This window comes from Stegodyphus dumicola, chromosome 1 (assembly GCF_044657685.1).
Source record: "Stegodyphus dumicola isolate Sdum_Otavi_A_Nest chromosome 1, ASM4465768v1".
Classification (NCBI taxonomy): domain Eukaryota; kingdom Metazoa; phylum Arthropoda; class Arachnida; order Araneae; family Eresidae; genus Stegodyphus; species Stegodyphus dumicola.
The window spans coordinates 195,970,829-195,991,284 of NC_140768.1; the positions used below are offsets into that span (position 1 = coordinate 195,970,829).

Consider the following 20,456-nt stretch of genomic DNA (forward strand, 5'->3'; position numbering starts at 1 on the left):
TGACCATCGAGATCATTTACTAATGCTTTCACACTATCAGTAAAGGCACGTATCCGTTTTCCTGGCAGATTGTAGCGTCGAATAATTTGAATGGTTGTAGGCTGAGCTATTGTAAATGTAATATAGCGATGGTCGCTAAGACTTATTTCATCTTCAACTGTCCAGTTCTGGAGGAGAGAAGCCGCAGAAGTGGAACTAATAGTCAGATCCGGCCATCCACGTGAATGTATTCTGTCGAAGGTTGGAGGGGCATCAATTGAGTTATGCAGAATTAAATGATGTGCTGATAGAAAATCCTCCAAAGAATGGCCTTTTTCATCTGTTGAAGCATAACCCCAAGTTGTATTATGGGCGTTATAATCACCCACAATAAACTGAAGAGGGATTTTAATGCGCTGAAGAGGGATAGAAAAGTCAATGAAGGAAGAATGGACTCGGATGGAGATGAATATTGTGAAATAAAAAGCATGGAGGTTTCCTGTACATCAAGAAGAATGGCTACATTATCCCTATTAGCTGCGACGACTGTCGGTTTCCAATCCTTGTTGCAATTGATAATGATGGCCCTGGGTGGTTTCTCCAAATCGCGTGCTTGAAAGATAGACCACTGAAGCGGGAAACCCACAGCAAGTCCATCCTTAATATAAGGCTCCTGAACAAAGATGAGATCAGCCTCACGTTCTACTGCGTAATGCGTAAGTTGAGCAACAGCAGCCTTAGCGTGTTGAAGATTGATCTGTATACATTTAATTGAAAGTCCACTGCGGATAAAATCCATGTTTATAGTATCAGCCGATGCATTTCCAATAGAAGGCAAGGACTGATTATTAGTACTCATAGTTTGTCTTATCTCGGATGGATTGCACACGACGTTGGTACTGGATACAGGCTGAGTCGTAGGCAGGATGGTCGTAGTCGAAACCAGTTCCGAATCGAGCATTGGCATCACTGCAGTTGATACACAGTGGATTTTGCGCTGTACAGTCCCGAATGCCATGCTCCTCAGCACAGTAGGAACAAAATTGTTTTCGACTCTTGCAGTTGGCTTGTAGATGACCGAACTGCTGGCATCGGAAGCATCTGCTAATTCCAATGCCTGCCAGAGACTCTATGTGCCTGCCAGCCGAGGAAGATCTTGTGTTGTTGCATGAGTGCACAGAAGCCTCGGGGCTCACACTTAAAGATCCACTTAACGTGCCCTTTACGGCGCTCTCTGAGTCGATGGAGAGGCTTGAAGATGTTACTGGGCATGCCAGTGGCACCACTGATTTCGGCAACGACATCCTCTGGCTTGATGGATTCGGGCAGGTCATGAACTGCGCATCGAGGTCTGTGCCGGCGGGGACGGCTAATCTCCGCTGGGGTGTCCTGGTTTTGGATTTCTTTTTCAAGGACATTGGCGTCATCATTAGAGTTACACACCACCTCTAAACCACCTCGGTGGGTTTTAATAATTCTCTCAATGCCAACCTTAAGTTTTGATAGAGGAACTTTAGCATTTAATTCAGCTTTGAGCTCAACTTCTGAGACATGCGCTTTGGGATTAATATATATACGAGGCTTGTTATGTTTTCTAGCAATCTCCGCAAAAGTAGGTATTGGAGGAACAGGCAAAGATGTAGACGCCAGTAAATCACTTAGCAAAGGAACAGAAGGAAGTGATGGCGAGGAATGAGCTAATTCGCAACAAAGTACTGTGGAGGTGTTAACACCAATATCAACCTTGGCGGGCTTTAATACACATTCAGGACCCGCTGAAGCAAGAGTTTGTAAAGCAGTAAGAGAATTTAAGAGTCTAGTGCGTAAATCCGTGGGCAGCGAAAATTTTGAACTTCGTTTAGTAGTTGCAATTCTTCGAATGTCGTCACACAGTGCAGTAATTTTATCAGTATGAGGTAAATCAGATGCCAATACTAATATAGGATCAAGTCCATTTTCTGGATGTGCTGAATCACCGTCAATCGGGAAAACTGATTGACAGGACATATTTCAAAGAAGAATTCTGTAAATGCTTAAAGTACTCGATGACTGAACAATTGTAAAGGTGGCAGACTGTACTTAATAACCTAACAATGTTGGGTGCACTCCAAAACTTGTAATAAACTTGGTCGTTAAACTTCTCTGTTTTTCATCTGTTTTAAAACTTGCTGTGATCCAAAAGCTGTTATATTCAGGTGTTACACACTGAGCGCACACTATTTCAAATCGCAAGTGAGTCACAAAACACAATTTTCACTAAGTCCAAAAATTAGTGCAAAAATTTGTATTTCCGCTTCTAATTAACGGATCTGTTTCAAATTTGGAAACTTGAACCTTCCGTAATCTTATTGGAAGTATGGCACAGGTTTCAAGTTGATACAATAATTAGCGGTCTAATTAGCAGTGTCCTGATTAAAAGCCTACTATGAAGAAATTCGCCGTTGGATTTGGCCTTGACAGCTTCCTCTGCTCACGGGGGGGGTGGAATGCGGCCGTTACGAAGCTTCAATGGTCAAATCGTCTTCCGAATCGAAATGCTGCTATGTAATTACAGTAATTTATCCATAATTAATTTTGTAATAATAGCATTTTTCTTTTTTTATCGCAGGCAGTAATTGTTTATGAAATCAAAACGCATACGACTTGGCGAAAAAAGGTTAACGCCAATTGGCGCAGCTTTCTATTTCAACGGAATGCACAGAAAAAAACATATAAAATTCAATTATTTGTAAAGGGTGATTCCAGTAAATAGTGTCACAGTATTTAATACATTTTGATGCTAATAATACATGCTGAAAATGTCATATACGGCGGCAATTTTCTTATACAATATGGCTGAAACTTTCCAACCAATTCAACAGAGATAGTAAAATGACAAAAATACTGAAAATAAAATAATAAATCATGCAGTTTTAACTTACCTATGAAAGGTTACAAGTCCTCCTTTCACGAAACTTTCTTTACATCCGTAGGCAGTGCAGCGAATAACCATTTTTACTTAAATTTTATGTGACCAAGCAGAGCAGCAGTCTTTCGTCCCATAGAAAGCAATGTAAAGTATTTCCGCACTTTCGGAATTCGCGCAGCAGTCACGTGACACTAATGTTGGAACTAGTTGAAGGTTGCAATACGCTCTCTACCAGTATATTATCTCGTTGGTGGTTACTTGCATGCATGAGAATAAATAATACACAACATACCTGTTGGGAGTTTGGAACACAAGTAAAGTTTTATTGGAGTGCACAGTTATAGAAGAATAAAAAAACAGTGGCGCCATCTATGGGCCAAGAACATATTTAAAGCTAACCTTTTTTACACCATATTTATTATCACATGAAAATTTCTAAGTATGATGGCATTTAAATTTTAATGTTTACTTGCTTATAAGATTGTTGCCATAATTTTAAAAATTTGTTTGTATGCAGTGAAGGTTCATAACATCGTGTATGAACATAGACAAACAATTCTCAAGAAATTTTATGAAAGTTTACAACACCTCACCAGCTTTCTTCCATGTAGTTACCCCTCAGGGGCTCACTTCATGTGATTACAGGTGTGGCAATCCCGAGGTACCCTAGCCCTCCAAGGGATCATCTTCTTGGTGAGACGGGTGTCACGATCCTGGAGCCCTAGTGATCTATCCTCGTTTCTGTCTCTTCTCCTCTGAGCTGAAATTTTCTTCCTTCCATTCTCCCTTGTGGTTTTCCTCCTCAGAGGTTGAGGCTCATCAGGAAAAGGGCTGGCTGGAAAGGTGGGTCTTGGTAGTTGAGGGACGACGTACTGACCCCAACACACTGCTTTGGCTTCTGTTTCAGCTAAACAGGAGGCACCTTAGTCATTCTCATGGGTGTAATTGGTTGGTCACTAGTCCTTGTGTCAGTGGCTTGGGGATAAGCTCTTGCGAGTACCTGCTTTCGTGAAAGCCGACTGTGGGGCTTCAGTTTGCTTATAGACCCAGTTAGCCCTGGCACAGGAATCTGCGTCCCTTTGTTGGGCTTCATGAGTTTCTCTGTCTCAATCTCCTACCCTTCTTTTAAACTTGGAAAACTTGGGCAAGTTGACATTAATGTGACAAAACACAAATCACTGAATTACAGTTGGGGCATTATATCTGAGACTGACCTCATCTTTGTTTTGTGCATTTATGAATCAAAATTTACGATAAAAACATTATATTTATATGTTTTCTTTTTAAGCACTTTTTCAGTGTAAGTTGGTTATCTTTTTTCTTTTCTTTTTTTTTTTTTTTTTTTTTTTGTACTAATACTTTTTTTTCAATTCTATAGGCAAACATAATTTCTTGTTACAAAGTTCCATTCTTCAAGAGCTGTAAGTGCCCCATCGAGAATTCGCACTGAATTATCAGTCGACACTTTTCTGTCCTCAGCAATCTCTCTATCTCTTTCATCACTATCAGTAGCAATATTTTCTGGATTTAAAAACCATACTACAGATTTCACTATCTGATAGTTTACTGATGATTGCAGAATTGTCTTTGCAATGAAAAACTGCCGTTTTATCATCTTCATTTATTACCACTTCTCTATATTTCTTCACAAATTCCATTAATTTGAAAATTTCACTTTTTTTTGTTTTAATATCTGAAAAACCTTTGAATTCTTGTCTATCATCAGAAAGCTTAGCGAGTGTATGCTATGCATTATTGGCAATGCGTCATGAGATTGGCAACTTAAGACATAAATTTTTCCTGGTTCTATTGTGCACTGACGAAGTTAAGCATGAATTTATTAGTTTAGTTATTTATAACACTTAAGCCTATTTTCCACACATGCTAAAGTCATGTGTGAGTCTTGAATACATAAATTCCTGCATATATTTAAGGATTATCCAAGGCTGCCACTAGATCCAGGCCACGACCCACTGCAGTCTGTGCAAGTCTTAAATTCTGAAAATTTCCTCATCCCTGAATTTTACATCCCATTGCCATCCCTAAATTCTAAAGATTTTGTTACCCTTAATTTTAATGCTCAGTGCTTTTTCAAGTCTAAAAAATTTAGATTTGCTAAATTCTGTTCCCTAGTGTAGCCGCACAAGTCTTGGTGCTGATCCTGGGTTTATCTGAATAGCAAATCAGCTATTTTCAATTGAACAGCACTAAGTAAAATCTTTTGGCCTATGAGTATAATTTATGAAATCCGTTTTTAGCATATGGGAAAAAAAATTCTGTTAAAATTCTCTATGTCAACACACTCAGCACTTAACAGGACAATTAGCTGAAGTCGTAATCATTGCCAAGCATAATGTCTGATTTAAAATTTGATGTTGAGTTAGACGGCAAGCAAAAAGGCGTCTACAATGCCAAATTATTGATAATACGGATTTATGCTAATAAATTATTGCTTCTTCATTACAGATTTTATTTAGTGCCAGTATTAATAGTCTGGCCTCTCCGCATGTTTTGTAGAAAATGTCAATGTGTATGCTTAAAGCATGGGGAAAAAATTTTCTTAAAAAAAAAAAAAAAAAAAGAAGTTGTGAGTTATTCAAAGGTTCAGATTTTAGATGATTCCATATATTGGACATCCAGACTTTGTGCTGTAGTGTACTGTATTATTTAATTAAACTTTGTTTTAGAAATGCAATCAATATTTTTATTAAATGTTCTGAAACATTTAATCTATTTTCACTATGAAATTAAAAGTTTTGTTAAAAAATTATGAGAATATTAAAATATTGTTATGAATGTAGTGTTTTCATTAATGCCATGCTCGTTTAATGTCTTGATGTTTATTCCTGCTGTTGGAAGGAAACAAATGTTATTAATTACAAAGAACTCCCATTAATATTTTTTGCAACTTCTATTTATAGATTTAATTATGTTTTAACATCTTATATATATCACAGTTTTTGTCAATATATGTAATAATTTCTTTTGCTGTATTAAATGTATGTATATGCATTTCTGTGTAAATTCTGCAGTAAAAAAATAGTTCAGCTTGCTAAAAACATAGTAACTTTTGATTATTTCAACTCTTTTTTTTCTTCTCCTTGTAATTTTAACTAATTAAAATTTGATAGTAAAAGGATTTTGTAGTTTGTGTAATTTTTTTAAAATATAATTTGTACATTTTTATAACAAATTTAACTCATGTTTTTATTTTCTTTGCTCTGTAGGACTGGTATGCTGCACAGATAACCATGATATGCACTTGGTTGTCTGAAAGATTAGATCATGGTCTACATTCCTTCCAGTTAGCAGCTTTATCTCATATTGCAAAGGTAATTAAATTGTTTGTAACTAATTTTTATGACAGATTTTGCTTGAAAAATTATTGCCTTCATATTTCCTTCATTTGAACAATAATTTCCATCATCAATAATTTCTACTTAAAATAATTTTGGCAGGGAAATGTTCTTAAATATGCAGATCAAAGGAAAAAAATATAGCATTTTAAAACAAAGGATTAGTAATTTTTTTTCCTCTATAAACAGAAACTTTATTCTGATTTTGAGCTGCAAGGGATAGAAGAGGAAAAACTGAATTCGAAGACCTATCAAACTGTAATTAGTCGTTTACAACTTGAAGAAGCAGCTGCATCTGTTAATGATCCTAGTCACAGGGAAAAGGATGATTCTGAGTAAGTTGTGTGTGTGATTCTTTTTTTTTTTTTTTTTTTTTTTTGTGCCATGTGAGTATGTCTGTCTATACAGTTCATTTGTTCTTGCACCATTTGCACTCATATAAAGGGGTAGAGTGAAAGAATTTGGCAATTTTGCAAATTAAAAAAATAAATAAGAAAAAATTATGTTTATTTTTGTGCATAAAATTTGCATTTATGTAGAATGCAGGCAATATGTATTGTAAAGCATTTTTAATTAACATGAAATTTTGTGTGGTAAAATAGTATCAAAAAAAAATGTTGAAAATGTGAACTTTAATTCTATCATTACAGATACTTTTTTCATTATTTTTAATTGAACTTCTGTCTCTTTTGCATAACTGGTAGGATTTTTATTTTTGGCTACAGTTCAGTTGTTTTTATTTATAAAGAGAATATGAGTACATGTGTTTTTTATCATCATACTTTGCCTATGTAGCTGCCCAGATGCTATAGTGGTTAGGGCAGCCGACTGCAATACCGAAGGGCCCAGGTTCGAATCCCGGAGAAGGCATGGATGCAAAATTGTCTATCCCCTCATAGAAGGTAATGGTGGCTGCCTATTACGTGCCTTCACGATAAAATAACCACCACTTCTGGCCTTAGGAGCAGTGGCAAGGGTATGCAAGGAATGCCGTCGCATAGGGGCCCGAAGGCTTAGGGGGCCCTTAAATGTCCTGCTGAACTACATTTACATGTTTAAACTTAAAAAACGGATTCCATTACATATATAATGAAGCTTTAATTCATTTTCCCTTGATGAGTTCGGAATTATAATTTCAATAAAAGAAGATTAATTATTATTTTTATATTTTTTATCTTGTATTTTTTTTCCTTTTGTTTTTCATTTTTATTTTTAGAATTTGTACTTCTATAAATTCATATTTTAATTTTGATATGTTTTGATTTTGTATTAAACCCCTTTTACACGATTGTTAATATAGTTGAGGAATAGCCTTGATTTGACTCCAATTTACTTTTAACTTTAGAATCTTTAAGTATATGTAGATAATAGAATTTGTTTTCTTTTAAGTTTTTAAGGACTCCCTACCTATATGGTGCAGTAACACAATTCTCTGTATGATGCAGATAGGAGGCCCTTGGAAGCACCTGAAATAGCTAAATTCAAGTGTTTGCAAAAGTTAAAATTCCAACATTTGACTATGAAATAATAACTTCATGACCTACCCCAGTTTAGGGATAGCAGTGAGAGGAAAATAGGAAAAATTTATTTGTATTCTTTAGTCTCAAACCTGAAAATTATTAAAGGCAACCCCCTAAAGGACAGGTTTCTCCTTTTGCAATCCCAAATCAAAAAGCAGTGGAAGTGGAAATTAATTGTAACTATTTATTATAAAGTACTTATTTTATATATTAATTTGTTTCTGTATGATTCGCATTATGATCGAATAATCAGTAGATATATTTTCTAAGTATAAATCAAAGAAGTAACCAGGCAGGATTCTGGTACTTTCGAATGAACTTTTCAAGTTAAGAGAAATCGTGGTATATTATTTGCAGTTCGTAACTTTCATAATATGTCATTCTAGTAGCGTTTAATTTTGTTCATATATTGAATCTCTTACTAGCTTTTCTATTAAACGCAAGTCCAAAAATGTTCGAATATTCAATTTGAAATTGAATTTATTAATGTGAATGATTCTTAGAATTTAATATAACATGTATTTCATTGGTTCGTTATAAACGGCGTAAAACTTTTCAAATTGTTGCCACCAAATAACCTCACCCTGTATTATTTTTAAATAAAATAAATAAGGAAGAATCTGCATTGTTTGAATGTATAGTTCTCACAATGTAAAAAATGATGGTACTGCCAACCTGAGCAGTCACACCAAGAGCAAGGTAAGCAGCAGAAACATTTTGGATTTAGAAGCACAAGTGATATTTCAAAATGGCAAAGTTAAAGGCGGATCAATTTTTTCCCCTCTGTTTTTTACATTAATAAGCTGGAAGGAGGGAATCATTTGTAAGTATCAATTGATAACTCCAGAATACATGCTTTTATTTCTTAAGGATATAAAATCATTAACGTAAGTTAAGCAATTGTGGCATGAAAGGACTTTGCCTCACCCCCATGTTGAAATGCTGTTCTAAAGAAACACTAAAAATTTATGACACCACATTTGGAAAGGAGAGGTTTCCCGTTTGGCTTAGGGATCTTTGAATGAATTCAAGGTCCGAAAAAAAGGGGGGGAAGTTTTACGACAGGCTACGAACACACAGATGTTCAAACATTAAGCGGCCAAATATTTCAGTTAATTTCGGTCGTAAATTTAATGAAATTTTTTTCATTAAATTTATCGAAATTCATTACTTTTTCACTCATGGGGGTAGGAAATGGGAATGGATGAATATTTTTACTTGAAATAATGAGTAAATGAATATTTATCCAATTTTTCATATCAAAATTTTCAAAATATTTGCACATTGCAGATAAAATGCAGGTTAGGAATTCTTTAAAATCCCTAATCGAGAATTAAATCTGAAAGCACAGAACTCGTTTGAGGATTTACTTGATTTGCTTTAGAAAAGAGAAGAACTGTAGTGTTTCTTAACCTGTAAATTATCCATCTACCAAAAATTCACACTTATCTATAAAAGATAATTCTGAAGACATTAAATTGGTTTTGAAAGTAATATATTAATCTTTCTTCGTTTGAAAAAATATCATAAATTACAATTTTTTTTAACAACGTGGAAGATTTAAACGTATAGTTGAGTAATGCGCAATAATTTGTACATTATTTAAACGGAATTGGATTGAATAATTATGTAATAATAAAGCACTCAAGGACTATTTGCCTAAGGGGAAGAACGACTTCATGGAGTACTTTCTAATTGTTATTTGAAATAAAATTTTACAATTTACTTTACTTTTGCTTTTAATTTACTTTCCACAGCATTCAGTACATGAAATCATCAATAATAATATAATAATGAAAATGAAAATGGCATCACACAACTAAAAGTATATACTACTTCGTAAATTTCGATAAATTAATTACTGAAAATATTAAATGTATCAATGGCAGCGTTGCCCTAATAGTTTTAAGTTGCATTTCAGCATTTGAAAGAATGCGAATTACATATGCTATTTTCACTACACAAACGAATGGAATATTTCAGAAAAGAATGCTCCCCCATTATAGCAACATTTCAATAATTTTTGCAAATTAAAAAATTTAATTAACGCGTTTTAATGGTAAATGATGCGATTTTCACTCAAAAAAATCCCTTTGTACATTATTCTCCTTCATTTCGGCATCACTGCATAACTTTTCTAAGATATAAATAGCTTCCGTTAATATATGTTCCCATACATTATATTTATTTTTTATGTTTTTGTCATTAATAAATTAATGATTAAGATAAAAATATTGATACTGCTTAATTTATAAGCATTGTAAAGACTGGAAATCTGAGGTCATTAATTTCTGAGACATAAATAGCTTTCTAAGACGCAAATAAAACATAACAATAATCATAAATATTAATGCTCCTAAAATATATCCACTTTTCCTAACTGATTTTTGCTTTCTGATCCACCTGGGGTACAACAAACCTATTTTCATAAATGAAGTTTTGCGCATTTCTCTACGAAGTACGCAAAACGTGTTTCATACAATTTTATTTTTACTAATTATGAAGAAACTTTTTACTTGTTTCCTAAAAAAAATATTTATGTGTACTACTTTTAGAATCCATGAAGAGTGTGAGTACTCATCTTCAAATATACGCTAGTATCAATAAGCTTAACTCTAAATTATTAAACATTTCTGGGACCTTGAAACTTGGAAGGGAATTGTCATATTTTGCTACAGTGGATATTTAAATTTAGATTAATTTTAAAATTTCCATTTCATATTACACAATCATTTCCAAAGCTCTTTGGATACATATCAATAAAATTTGTTTCTACCTGTTTATCATTTCATCTTGTGAAGAATTTCCTAAAAATATTCGAATAGCCATAATTTTAACTGTTAAATATTTAATAATTATACATTAACTGTAATGCATTTATAGTACAGAAGAAATGTAGAAAGATATTGCAGGTGATGTATTATGTATCACTAGAATATGACAATAATAATAGCACAATTTGACTGAAGGGAAAAAGAAAAAAACAGATGTTTCAGCGTTTTAAAAGGGAAATGGACAATGGACATCTTTACAGTAATGTCTTGGATGAAAGATTTACTGTGACTCAACTTGGGGAGACACTGGAAATTTATAGTGGAGGCGGGGTCCCTTTTTCGTTAAACAGCTGCATTAAACTTGCTCTTATTCTAATGCAATTTCTCTAATCTGTGTGGCAAGAACAAACAGAAGTTTTTCTTTAAAATTAAATTTCAAAGTTATTTCAAATATAATTCTTCATTATAAAGGTAAGTTATTGATTTGTAATATCTAAATTAATCTTAAACTAAATTATTATAATTTAAAACTTACTAAAAATTCAATTCAGCTAAACTTTTAATCCATTTAATTGAAAAATCCAAAATTATCACCATTAACACTGCAAATGTCTACTAATATTAATAATGTATTGTTATATTAACATGAAATATTTTATGATAAATATGAAATATAAATATAATCTGTTTCCATATATTAAGAACATCATAACAGGCCAAAATTAAAAATAAAATTTTTTAAACACGTCCTGCGCTATAGTGCAGGATCGATCAACGCATCAATCGGCTCGGCAATCGAAAATCAATCGACTTGAATGGAGTTCATCAACATCTAAAAGGCATTTCTATTAATATGCAAGATATGAAAATCAAGTTTAAAGACATTATGAAAGAAGCTGAGTTTATTGCAAATAAATGGGGCATAGAAACTAAATTTGAAAAATAAAAGAGAAACAAAGAACCTAAAACACTGTGATTGTTAACAAATACAGAAATTATTAATGATGTTTCAAAAATACAGAAAACATATAAAGAAGACTTGCACTGGAAGTATAACTTTTATTATTTATAAATACTTTTCAGAACAGAAATCCAAAATTTGAAATCCTTTAAGGATTTAGCTAAATTAGCAATGGTAAAATATTATGACATGACAAGCAGTTATTCGGGAGTGTGCAATTCACTTATATTGTATTTATAATTACCTGTAACCACAGCCTTGAGTGAGAGGTCATTTTCACTACTGAAACTAATAAAAACAAATTTAAGAAACATATATAAGAAACAGCCTGACACAAGATCGGTTGTCAAACCTTACACTATTGAGGTTTGAAGCTGAGATGACTAAGAAAATGGACATCCAAGTATTGATAAATAATTTTGCGGAAATTAAGTTGAGGAGACGCAAATTTTAAAAGAAGGATTTTTTTCTTTATGATGAATTTTGGCCACCAATGTTATCATTACACTTATTGAGAGAGGAAGAAATTAGTGAAGAGCAGTACAGACTGAGGAAAATTAAAAGGAAACAGTAAAAAACTTTAGCATTCTTTTAGCATTTTTTATAAAAATCATGTACTCAAGTAGTTTAGTGTACCAAAAGGTTTTTTAAAAAGACAGAAAAAAACTTTACCATACATATTTTCTACAAAAATTGCATGTTCAAATAGTTTTCTTTATGAAGTTTATGATAAATATGTTTTATGTTTAACAAATGTGTCATTTACATTATAAAGGTTCTTATTTATTACTTGTATATTATTGCATAAATCATGTTCGTAAGCTGAGTAAATCACAAAGTACTATACATTAATGTAATAGCTTCTCTGTACATTTATCAATTATCTTGTTTGTCAGTTTATAATATAACTAATTATTTATAAGTTTGCTAACTTAAGTGAAAAAACTTAGATAAGCGCAGATTTTATATGAAAATTTAAAACATTAGTATGTAAAACTTCTTGGATTTTATATAAAAATCTCCGCAAATCTAGGCTTTCTTCCTTTTTTTTTAATGCTATATGTCGACATGTTCCTTTTTTTATATAGACTTATTCATTTATTATCAGTATGCATCTCAGTGAAAGGAGAGAAAAATCTGTCTCTCGCACGCACACAAAATGTCTTAAGTAACTGAATTAAAATCATCTGACATCAAATACCCAGACTAAAGCAAATTTTCATTTCACCAGTTGATCAAGGGAAATTATTTTCTTTTTTATTCATTCTTCATGTTACTTACCTTTCATCTGGTTCCCTAAGAACGTGCTTTTATTTTTTAACAATTAATCCGGATGTGATAAAAATCATCATGAAAACAATGGCTCCTGGAATCCTTGATTTTTTTTTTAAAACTTTTTGCGTTTTTTTTTTTTTTTTTTTTTTTTTTTTTTTAATCACATTAAATTTAATGGGAAAAGGGCCCAGAAAAATTTTTTGCATAGGGGCCCAAGAGTTCTAGTTACGCCACTGCTTAGGAGTGGCTATTGCCATTATTTATAGGATGCCTCTAAGTGCCATTATAGACACCTCTAGTTACCCAAAATTCCATGAATAAATATTTTCTTGATTTTAATTCCACAAATGACCCTTACATTTTGTACCTTGACTCCCCCCCTCAATACACATCTAATCTGAAATCAAATCCATCAGGAGCTGGCAGAATTTTTCATATATAATGAATTGGAAAGGGAATTTTACATCCATAATGCATAGAAGGTTAAGACAAATAATCATGGAACTGTTTGTTACAGATAAATTTCTTGACTAAAAAAAAGGCTGAGAGTTTACTTATGGAAAAAGAAGGAATGTATTATGAAGCAGAGACAGTTCCCAATGGTGTTTTAGTTGAAATCCAAAATCAAAAGTAATAAGGATTTGGCTTAGTTAATTAATAATAAGGATGCCAATTTATTTAAACAATTATACAGAGAAATTTTCTCTTAGACAGGTAGTGTGGTTAGTGCTGGCATAGTATCTTCTGCTCGTATTAAGTTAAATGAACTCTGAACTCTGGCATGAGAAACAGGACATTTGAATAAGCAACATTTGAAAAGGTTACTCCACAGTCAAAGAGCTTAATTAAAATGTCATTGTGAATTTGATCAATCATGTGCTAGTTTTCCTTTCCAAAGCTTGTCAACAGTATACAGAAACAGATGATTGTTCTGAATACAGAAAAGTATTTTTTCTAAAATATGAACTAAATTTGATGAATTCTGTTTTCTTCAAAAATCAAAACAAAAATCCAAATTAAGCAGTTCTTGATGATGGTTGATTGGAATATAAAAACAAAGTTTTAAGTGTTTTCTGAGAAAAGTGGGAGCCAAAGTTTGCTATAATGCTAATAAAGTTTGTGGCTTAAATTTTTTAATGCAAGTTATGGAAGGTTCCCTTTTAGTTATAATTATCAAATCATTAACATATATGGCAATAGAAATACATTCATTTGTTCTTTTTTGCACAATTGTCAGATATTAATCTTCGAAATTTACGTTTCTGTGAAGTTTCATCAAGTTTTAAGTTCCTTGTTTGTCCTACGTGTTTAAGTTAGTAAACTGACTTTTTGAACTTGCAAACTTTGTTTTCAGAAGTTATGTGACTTTGTGGAATAAAAACTTCTCCATCAGTTTTCCCATCCAAACAAGCTCTTATACATCCATTTGTTATAAAGTGGTGGCCAAAATTGTGGACACTTTTGGAAATTTTTATGTTTTTGAACTTTGTATGCTTATAGAAAACGTTACGTTTCACAAAATGCAAACTTGTATATATCATTTTAAAGAGAATTTATTACTGAATTCAATACAAAACACAAAATTCAATTATTTGCAATACAAAAAAAAGTTAAACGATAATAGTTATTGATATACATTAGATAGTGATGATTGCAGTGAGTTATCAGTACTTAGTAGGGTACCCTTTATTTTTTATTACAGCTTCACATCGACATTTCGTTGAGCTGACAAGAGTTTTAAGCTCTTCTTTCGTTATTACATGATGCCAGGAAACAATTATAGCCTCAATTAGTCCCCTTTTATTTGATGGACGCCTCATTCGGACAAGAGTTTTCAAACGGTGCCACAAATTTTAGATAGGATTGAGGTTAGGACTGCTTCCTGGCCATGAGAACAATTTAATGCTCTTTGCACGAAACCACTCTTTCGATATTTTGGCCATGTGGCAAGGAGCAGAATCCTGCTGAAAAATAAACGAAGCATTGTTGGGAAAGAGATTTCGGATGGAAGGTAGAAATTTTGGTTCTAGAATAGTGTCAATGTATTTTCTGGCATTCAGTGTCCCATCGATGACATGAAGGCGACCAATACCATCTGCTGACATGCATGACCAAATCATAACACTAACTGGGTTCTTCACAGTTGCTTGAATGCAGTCAGGATGTAGCTCTTTTCCTATTCTATGTCTTACATATTTTTGCCCATCACTACCGAATAACGATATCTTAGTTTCATCACTCCATATAACTTGTGACCACTGATCATCTGTCCAATTAATATGTTCCTTTGCCCACTGTAGTCTTTTCTTTCGTTGCTGAAAATTAAGATAAATCTTTTTTCATGGAATTCTACCTCTCAGTCCAACATCTGTTAATCTTCTCCTGATTGTTCTTGAACTGACAGAAACACCAGCATCATTCAGATCACTTCTGATGGCCGCTGATGACATTTTTCTATCTTGGAGACATAGTCTTTTTATTCTTCTGTCATCAATAGATGTGGTGCACCTTTTTCGACCTTTTCTTCTTTGTTTTTTTATTGAATTTGTCTCCTGATATCGTAAACAAAACTTTCAGACTCCAGATGTAGTCACTGAACCACCCACCTGTCTTGCAATTTCAGCATAGGAAAGACCACTTTCTCGTAACACAATAATATTACATCTCTTTCTAGGTGTCCAATCTACTCTTTTATTTGATGTCATTGCTTCTTGACTAAATATTAAAAATTTTTACAAAAATTCCTACTTGTAATTGCAGTGTATAAGAAACAGGTCCTCCTTCTACAGAACAAAGCAAAATAATGAATTGTTTCAAGTGTAAACAGGATGTCAGCTTCTACTGGCAGTTACTAACATTTGAATGGTTCTCAGAACAAGAAAAGTGATTGGCCAGGAAAGCCAGACATTACAAACCACTTCATAACTGTGTTTTTTATTTATATTAAAGTACATATAACTTTTTTGTATTGCAAATAATTGAATTTTGTGTTTTGTATTGAATTAGTAATAAATTCTCTTTAAAATGATATATACAAGTTTGCATTTTGTGAAACGTAACATTTTCTATAAGCATACAAAGTTCAAAAACATAAAAATTTCCAAAAGTCTCCACAATTTTGGCCACCACTGTATTTTCAAGTTATAACCTGCTGTTAATGCAAGCAGTGTCTGTATAATATTGTAGCAAACTACTGATGAAAAGTCTCAGTGTAGTCAGTTTCATATTCTGAATAATTCGTGATGACAAGTCTGGGCTTGAGCTCACTTACGACTGAGCAGACAAGTTGCTGAACAGTAGGCCTGAATTCAAATCTCAGCAGAATGACTGTTTGCACTGGTATTATCATGGTTTTACCCATGTACAATGTAGCTGTGAATCAGTTTTCCTTAGAAAGTCCTCTACAAAGACATCCTTCCACTTTGCCAGATAGCCTTTGCATGGTTTGCTATAATTTAAACAAACCAAACCATGTCTGTCTTTGGATCAATCAATAACAACTTCCTTCTTTCACTTTATTTAAAAGACCCATTTTCAGTTTTCTGGTAAGGAAGTCCCAAGTATTGTTTTTCATTAAATAATTGTTATAATCTTGCATGGTTGCTTCCCTGCTTTCTGTATCAGATTTTTATAAAGATGTTTCTACATTTTCTGGATCTGCTATAGTTTCTGAGGTTACTAAACTTATACATTTTTGCTGATAGAATTTTCTTGGTTTTACCTGTTTTCAGAAATTTAAATCTTATTAACTAGTCCTTTAAGATGGAATTTCTTTTTCTTTAACATCTACCGTTCCTTCATCTGGTATTCCAGAATTTGTTAACAACTGGAGAATTTTGTTCTGAAGGAACAAATTCTATGAGTTGCTGTTTGTCAGCTACTAGATTTTCCAGTCATGGTTCAGTTTGCAGCAGTTCCAAAAACAAATCATGATTTTTTATTATGCACTTTTATTTACTCTGCATATCCATTTAAAATATATTCTTCACTTCAGGGAAAAAATTGTTTTTCCTGTTAAAATTGGTGAATGCAGAAGTTTTATTAAAGTAGGCTTTCTTTGAGATCAGCTTTCCTCAGGCATTTTGAATCTTTTTTAATAATATAAACAGATTATAAATATAAACAGATGTAGCTGTATATGTTGTAGATGACCATTGTGTAATATCATAGTACTTTAATTCAACTCCTAGAATCATAAAAAGGGTCAGAAACCATCTTAACTTCTAAGTAGAGGCACTACAAACTCAGATATAGACTTAAAATAACTTTTTTATTAGCACTTCAACTTGACACAAAAATGATAACAAAAACATATGTCCTCTAAAAACTTTGTAAAATATTTTGTATTGCGTATAGATGGGATTTCATCAGACCACTTAAGCCTGTGTGTACAAATTCAAGTTTGCCATTATTAGCTTTGTGAGATTCTTTTAAGGAAGGTAAACCTAGCTTGTGTACATTTTACAAATGTTTTGCAAAAGATATATTCATTATTACACTTTGGTATATTTATATTAAGTACAGTAAAAGCTTATGCAATCTAGAATGCTCGGGAAATTAAAAATTACGGATAAGTGAAATTTCCGTACAGTTGAATGAATGTAAAATGCCATTCACAGTAGAAAAGCCATGTGAATGAAGAAAGAAATTTTGGCTTTAAAGTGAAATTTCCATATAGTTGAGTGAATACAAAATACAATTCACTTTAGAAAAGCCATGTGAACGAAGAGAGAAATGTTGGTCTAAAATTATTAAAACAGTCATCTCTTTTGTTATCTTCTTGAGTATCAAAAGCCTACATTTAAAGTTATATTTTGGGGACAGGGATGCATTTCATATATAAAATCTGATGCATTTCCTAGGCCTTCAACATACGAAATTAAAACTTCTTATCCAGTTCTAAAATACCATTGACCTTAAAGTGGGGGAGATCTCGCCAAACTTGTGCCTATCTTCCCAATAGAAGCTTAAAGAAAAAGGGTCATTTTTTATTTAATTAGAAACATAAGATTCAAAATATGGATATTGCATTCTAAAACCTTAAAATGTGTCTTAATTTTTCATGTTGCATCACCATTGTTATTAATTTTCAGATAAAGTCACATAGTATGTGACTATAACACTCTGTCCTAACTGCTAACATAGTATGTGACTAAACACTCTGTCCTCCCGATTTGTTGTGACCCTAGGTCGATCGCTACCATAATAACACTGAAATCTGCCATTGTCCGCCCATTCTTGCCAGGGTCTTCTAATTGCCGCATTGCTTCGACTCATAGGATGAATGATTCTCCGATTTGACCAACCTGCCTCTTTCTATCCAATGATACCTCTTTCAAACTCTGACAGTTGCTCGTAATGAGCTATAATCCTGTGATGAGCCATTTTTTCAGTTGTTGAAAGGTATTTTAAATCGCAATGCAACAGAAATTTTTAACAACAGTTCAAGAATAGCTCCTTATATAGATCTGCTGGATGTGCAGTTCCAATGTGCTATTTATTCATTGGTCACCAAATTTTAATCATTTGCATATTTGGTCAAAACATTTATGCATACAAAATTTCAAAGCAATCGATTGGTTCCTTCTTGGTGCATTGATGTTTTTGTTATAGAGTGTATTACGTGAGAGAGCCAGTCAGTGTCCTCAGAAAAGCTTCAAAAGAGGAATAGAATGAAATCACTTGGTATTCTATGGGAGGGGCCTCAGTCCCACAATGCAGATGTTTAAGAACTGTGTTTTTAAACCCCCAAGACTGAACCAGGCCGCCAGTCATCCTGTCCTCGGATCTCGGAGGCAAACTATAGACACTGTGTTTCTGGCCACCAGGCTACCCCCACTCAGATGACCTAAGCCATGACTCTCTAGAACAGCATGGGCTGCTGTGTCTGGCCATAGGAACTGAGTCCATGTTATTGTGCCCCGCCCCCCCCCCAGAGCCGCTCCTGTCATAGTAAAATACTAAGAAACTGCAAGGGGAAAACAGATATATAGTATTAACTATATCTTCTTTATAAAAAAAAAAAAAAACCTAGCTTACCGAGATTTAATCTGGTTTACCTAACACTAAGGCAAACATATTAAAAATTGTGTTGTAACATTTTACTTATATACAGTACAAAGTCCGTAATCCGGACTCGTCAGGACTTCGGCGATTCCGGATTAGGGGTATTTCCAGATTATAGTTCATCAATTTAAATCTGTTAAAATGGCATGCAGAAATTATACAATTAAAAATATGAAACCATAATTTGTGAAATAAAGAGATATTATGATCTAAAGGGTATCAAAATTTACAAAAAAGAAAACTTAATATTTATTTGTTTATTTTATTAAACATTTTTTTCATTGTAAGTTATTTCAGTTAATTCATTTTTTGTGCTAATACTTTCTCTTTAATTCTATAAACAGACATAATTTCTTGTTCAATTACAAAGCTCCACTGTTCAAGTCCTGTAATTGCTGTGTCGAGAATACCGACTAACTTGTCAATCGTAATTTTTTTCGTTTTCAATAACCTTTCTTCACTATCAGAAGCCCACATGGGTAAACGCTTTACGTGCATACGTAAGTTTGTGGCTTTGAGGTCCGGATTATAGATCATTCTGTTTAATGGACTTTGTACTGTATTACTGACGTTAAATCTAGGTTTAGTGTGTTAAAAATGATAGATAAGAAAGCACATTAAATGCTAAATCTTTTAAATAATTGTAAGACTTTTGCCCAAAATACATTTAATAAAATCGAGAGGGCCTGTTACTTTAGTGACTGCTTTTATGAAACATACTAGTGAGAGTAATGATCACAATCAAAAACTAAATGCACATTGTGAACTTTGGAATCTGTCATCTATTTGCCACAGAAACAAAGAACTTCTAATGGGAGTTCCAGTTAAAAAGTTTTTTTATAGTAACTCTCCACTTTTCTTTCTATGAGGGGTGTCCTATTCAAAGGACAGATTCTTGGAACAATGCATCAGATGAACATTGGGCAGGAGGTATAAGCAATGTCATCTGAGAGTCATATAATTATTCCATTGATATTTTAGAAGTTATTGGTGGAATTTCAAGAGTCCTGTATTTGCTTTATAATGAAATCACTAGTCTCCCATTTTCTTATTTTTTTAGAAAGGATGTGTAAGAAAAAACTAAAATTTTCTGTTTAGTTGAGCTTTCAGGTTAGTTAAAAGCCAGATATTGGGTTTTTTGGAATGTAATACTTTTAAATCACACATATGTAGTCACATAATGATTTAAGTACCCTGTACCTTAACTGCAGTTTATAGTTTTATACAGTACAAAGTCCGTAATCCGGACTCGTCGGGACTTCGGCGATTCCAGATTATAGATCATCGGTTTAAATCTGGTAAGATGGCATGCAGAAATTATTCAATTAAAAATATAAAACCATAATTTATGAAATAAAGAGCAATTATGATCTAAAGGATATTAAAATTAAAAAAAAAAAAAAAAAAAAGCTTAATATTTATTTGTTTACTTTATTAAACATTTCTTTCAATGTAAGCTGTTGCTTCCACAAAAAATTCAAAATGTTCCTTTTTTCTTATGTCATATACAATCGACTTTCTAATGCCATACTCCTCACATAATTTTGAGACGGATATGCCTTTATCGATTTTTTGCAGCAATTTCATTTTTTGCTTTAATGGATATCGAAACATGGT

The 20,456-nt window shown here is 32.9% G+C and overlaps 1 protein-coding gene across 7 annotated transcripts in view; it reads left to right on the forward strand.

Moving 5' to 3' along the window:
- The window catches only part of Cadps (calcium-dependent secretion activator 1), a 295,482-nt gene that overhangs the window by 261,688 nt on the left and 13,338 nt on the right, over nt 1–20,456 (forward strand). For 6 of the 7 annotated variants that reach the window (XM_085824507.1, XM_085824512.1, XM_085824515.1 and 3 more), the window contains 2 exons: nt 6,115–6,219; nt 6,433–6,578. In XM_085824507.1, the coding sequence (XP_085680633.1) occupies nt 6,115–6,219; nt 6,433–6,578 (251 nt within the window). Of the gene's footprint in view, nt 1–6,114; nt 6,220–6,432; nt 6,579–15,533; nt 15,699–20,456 lie in introns of those variants that run through there. The other variant, XM_085824522.1, reaches the window with a different exon arrangement.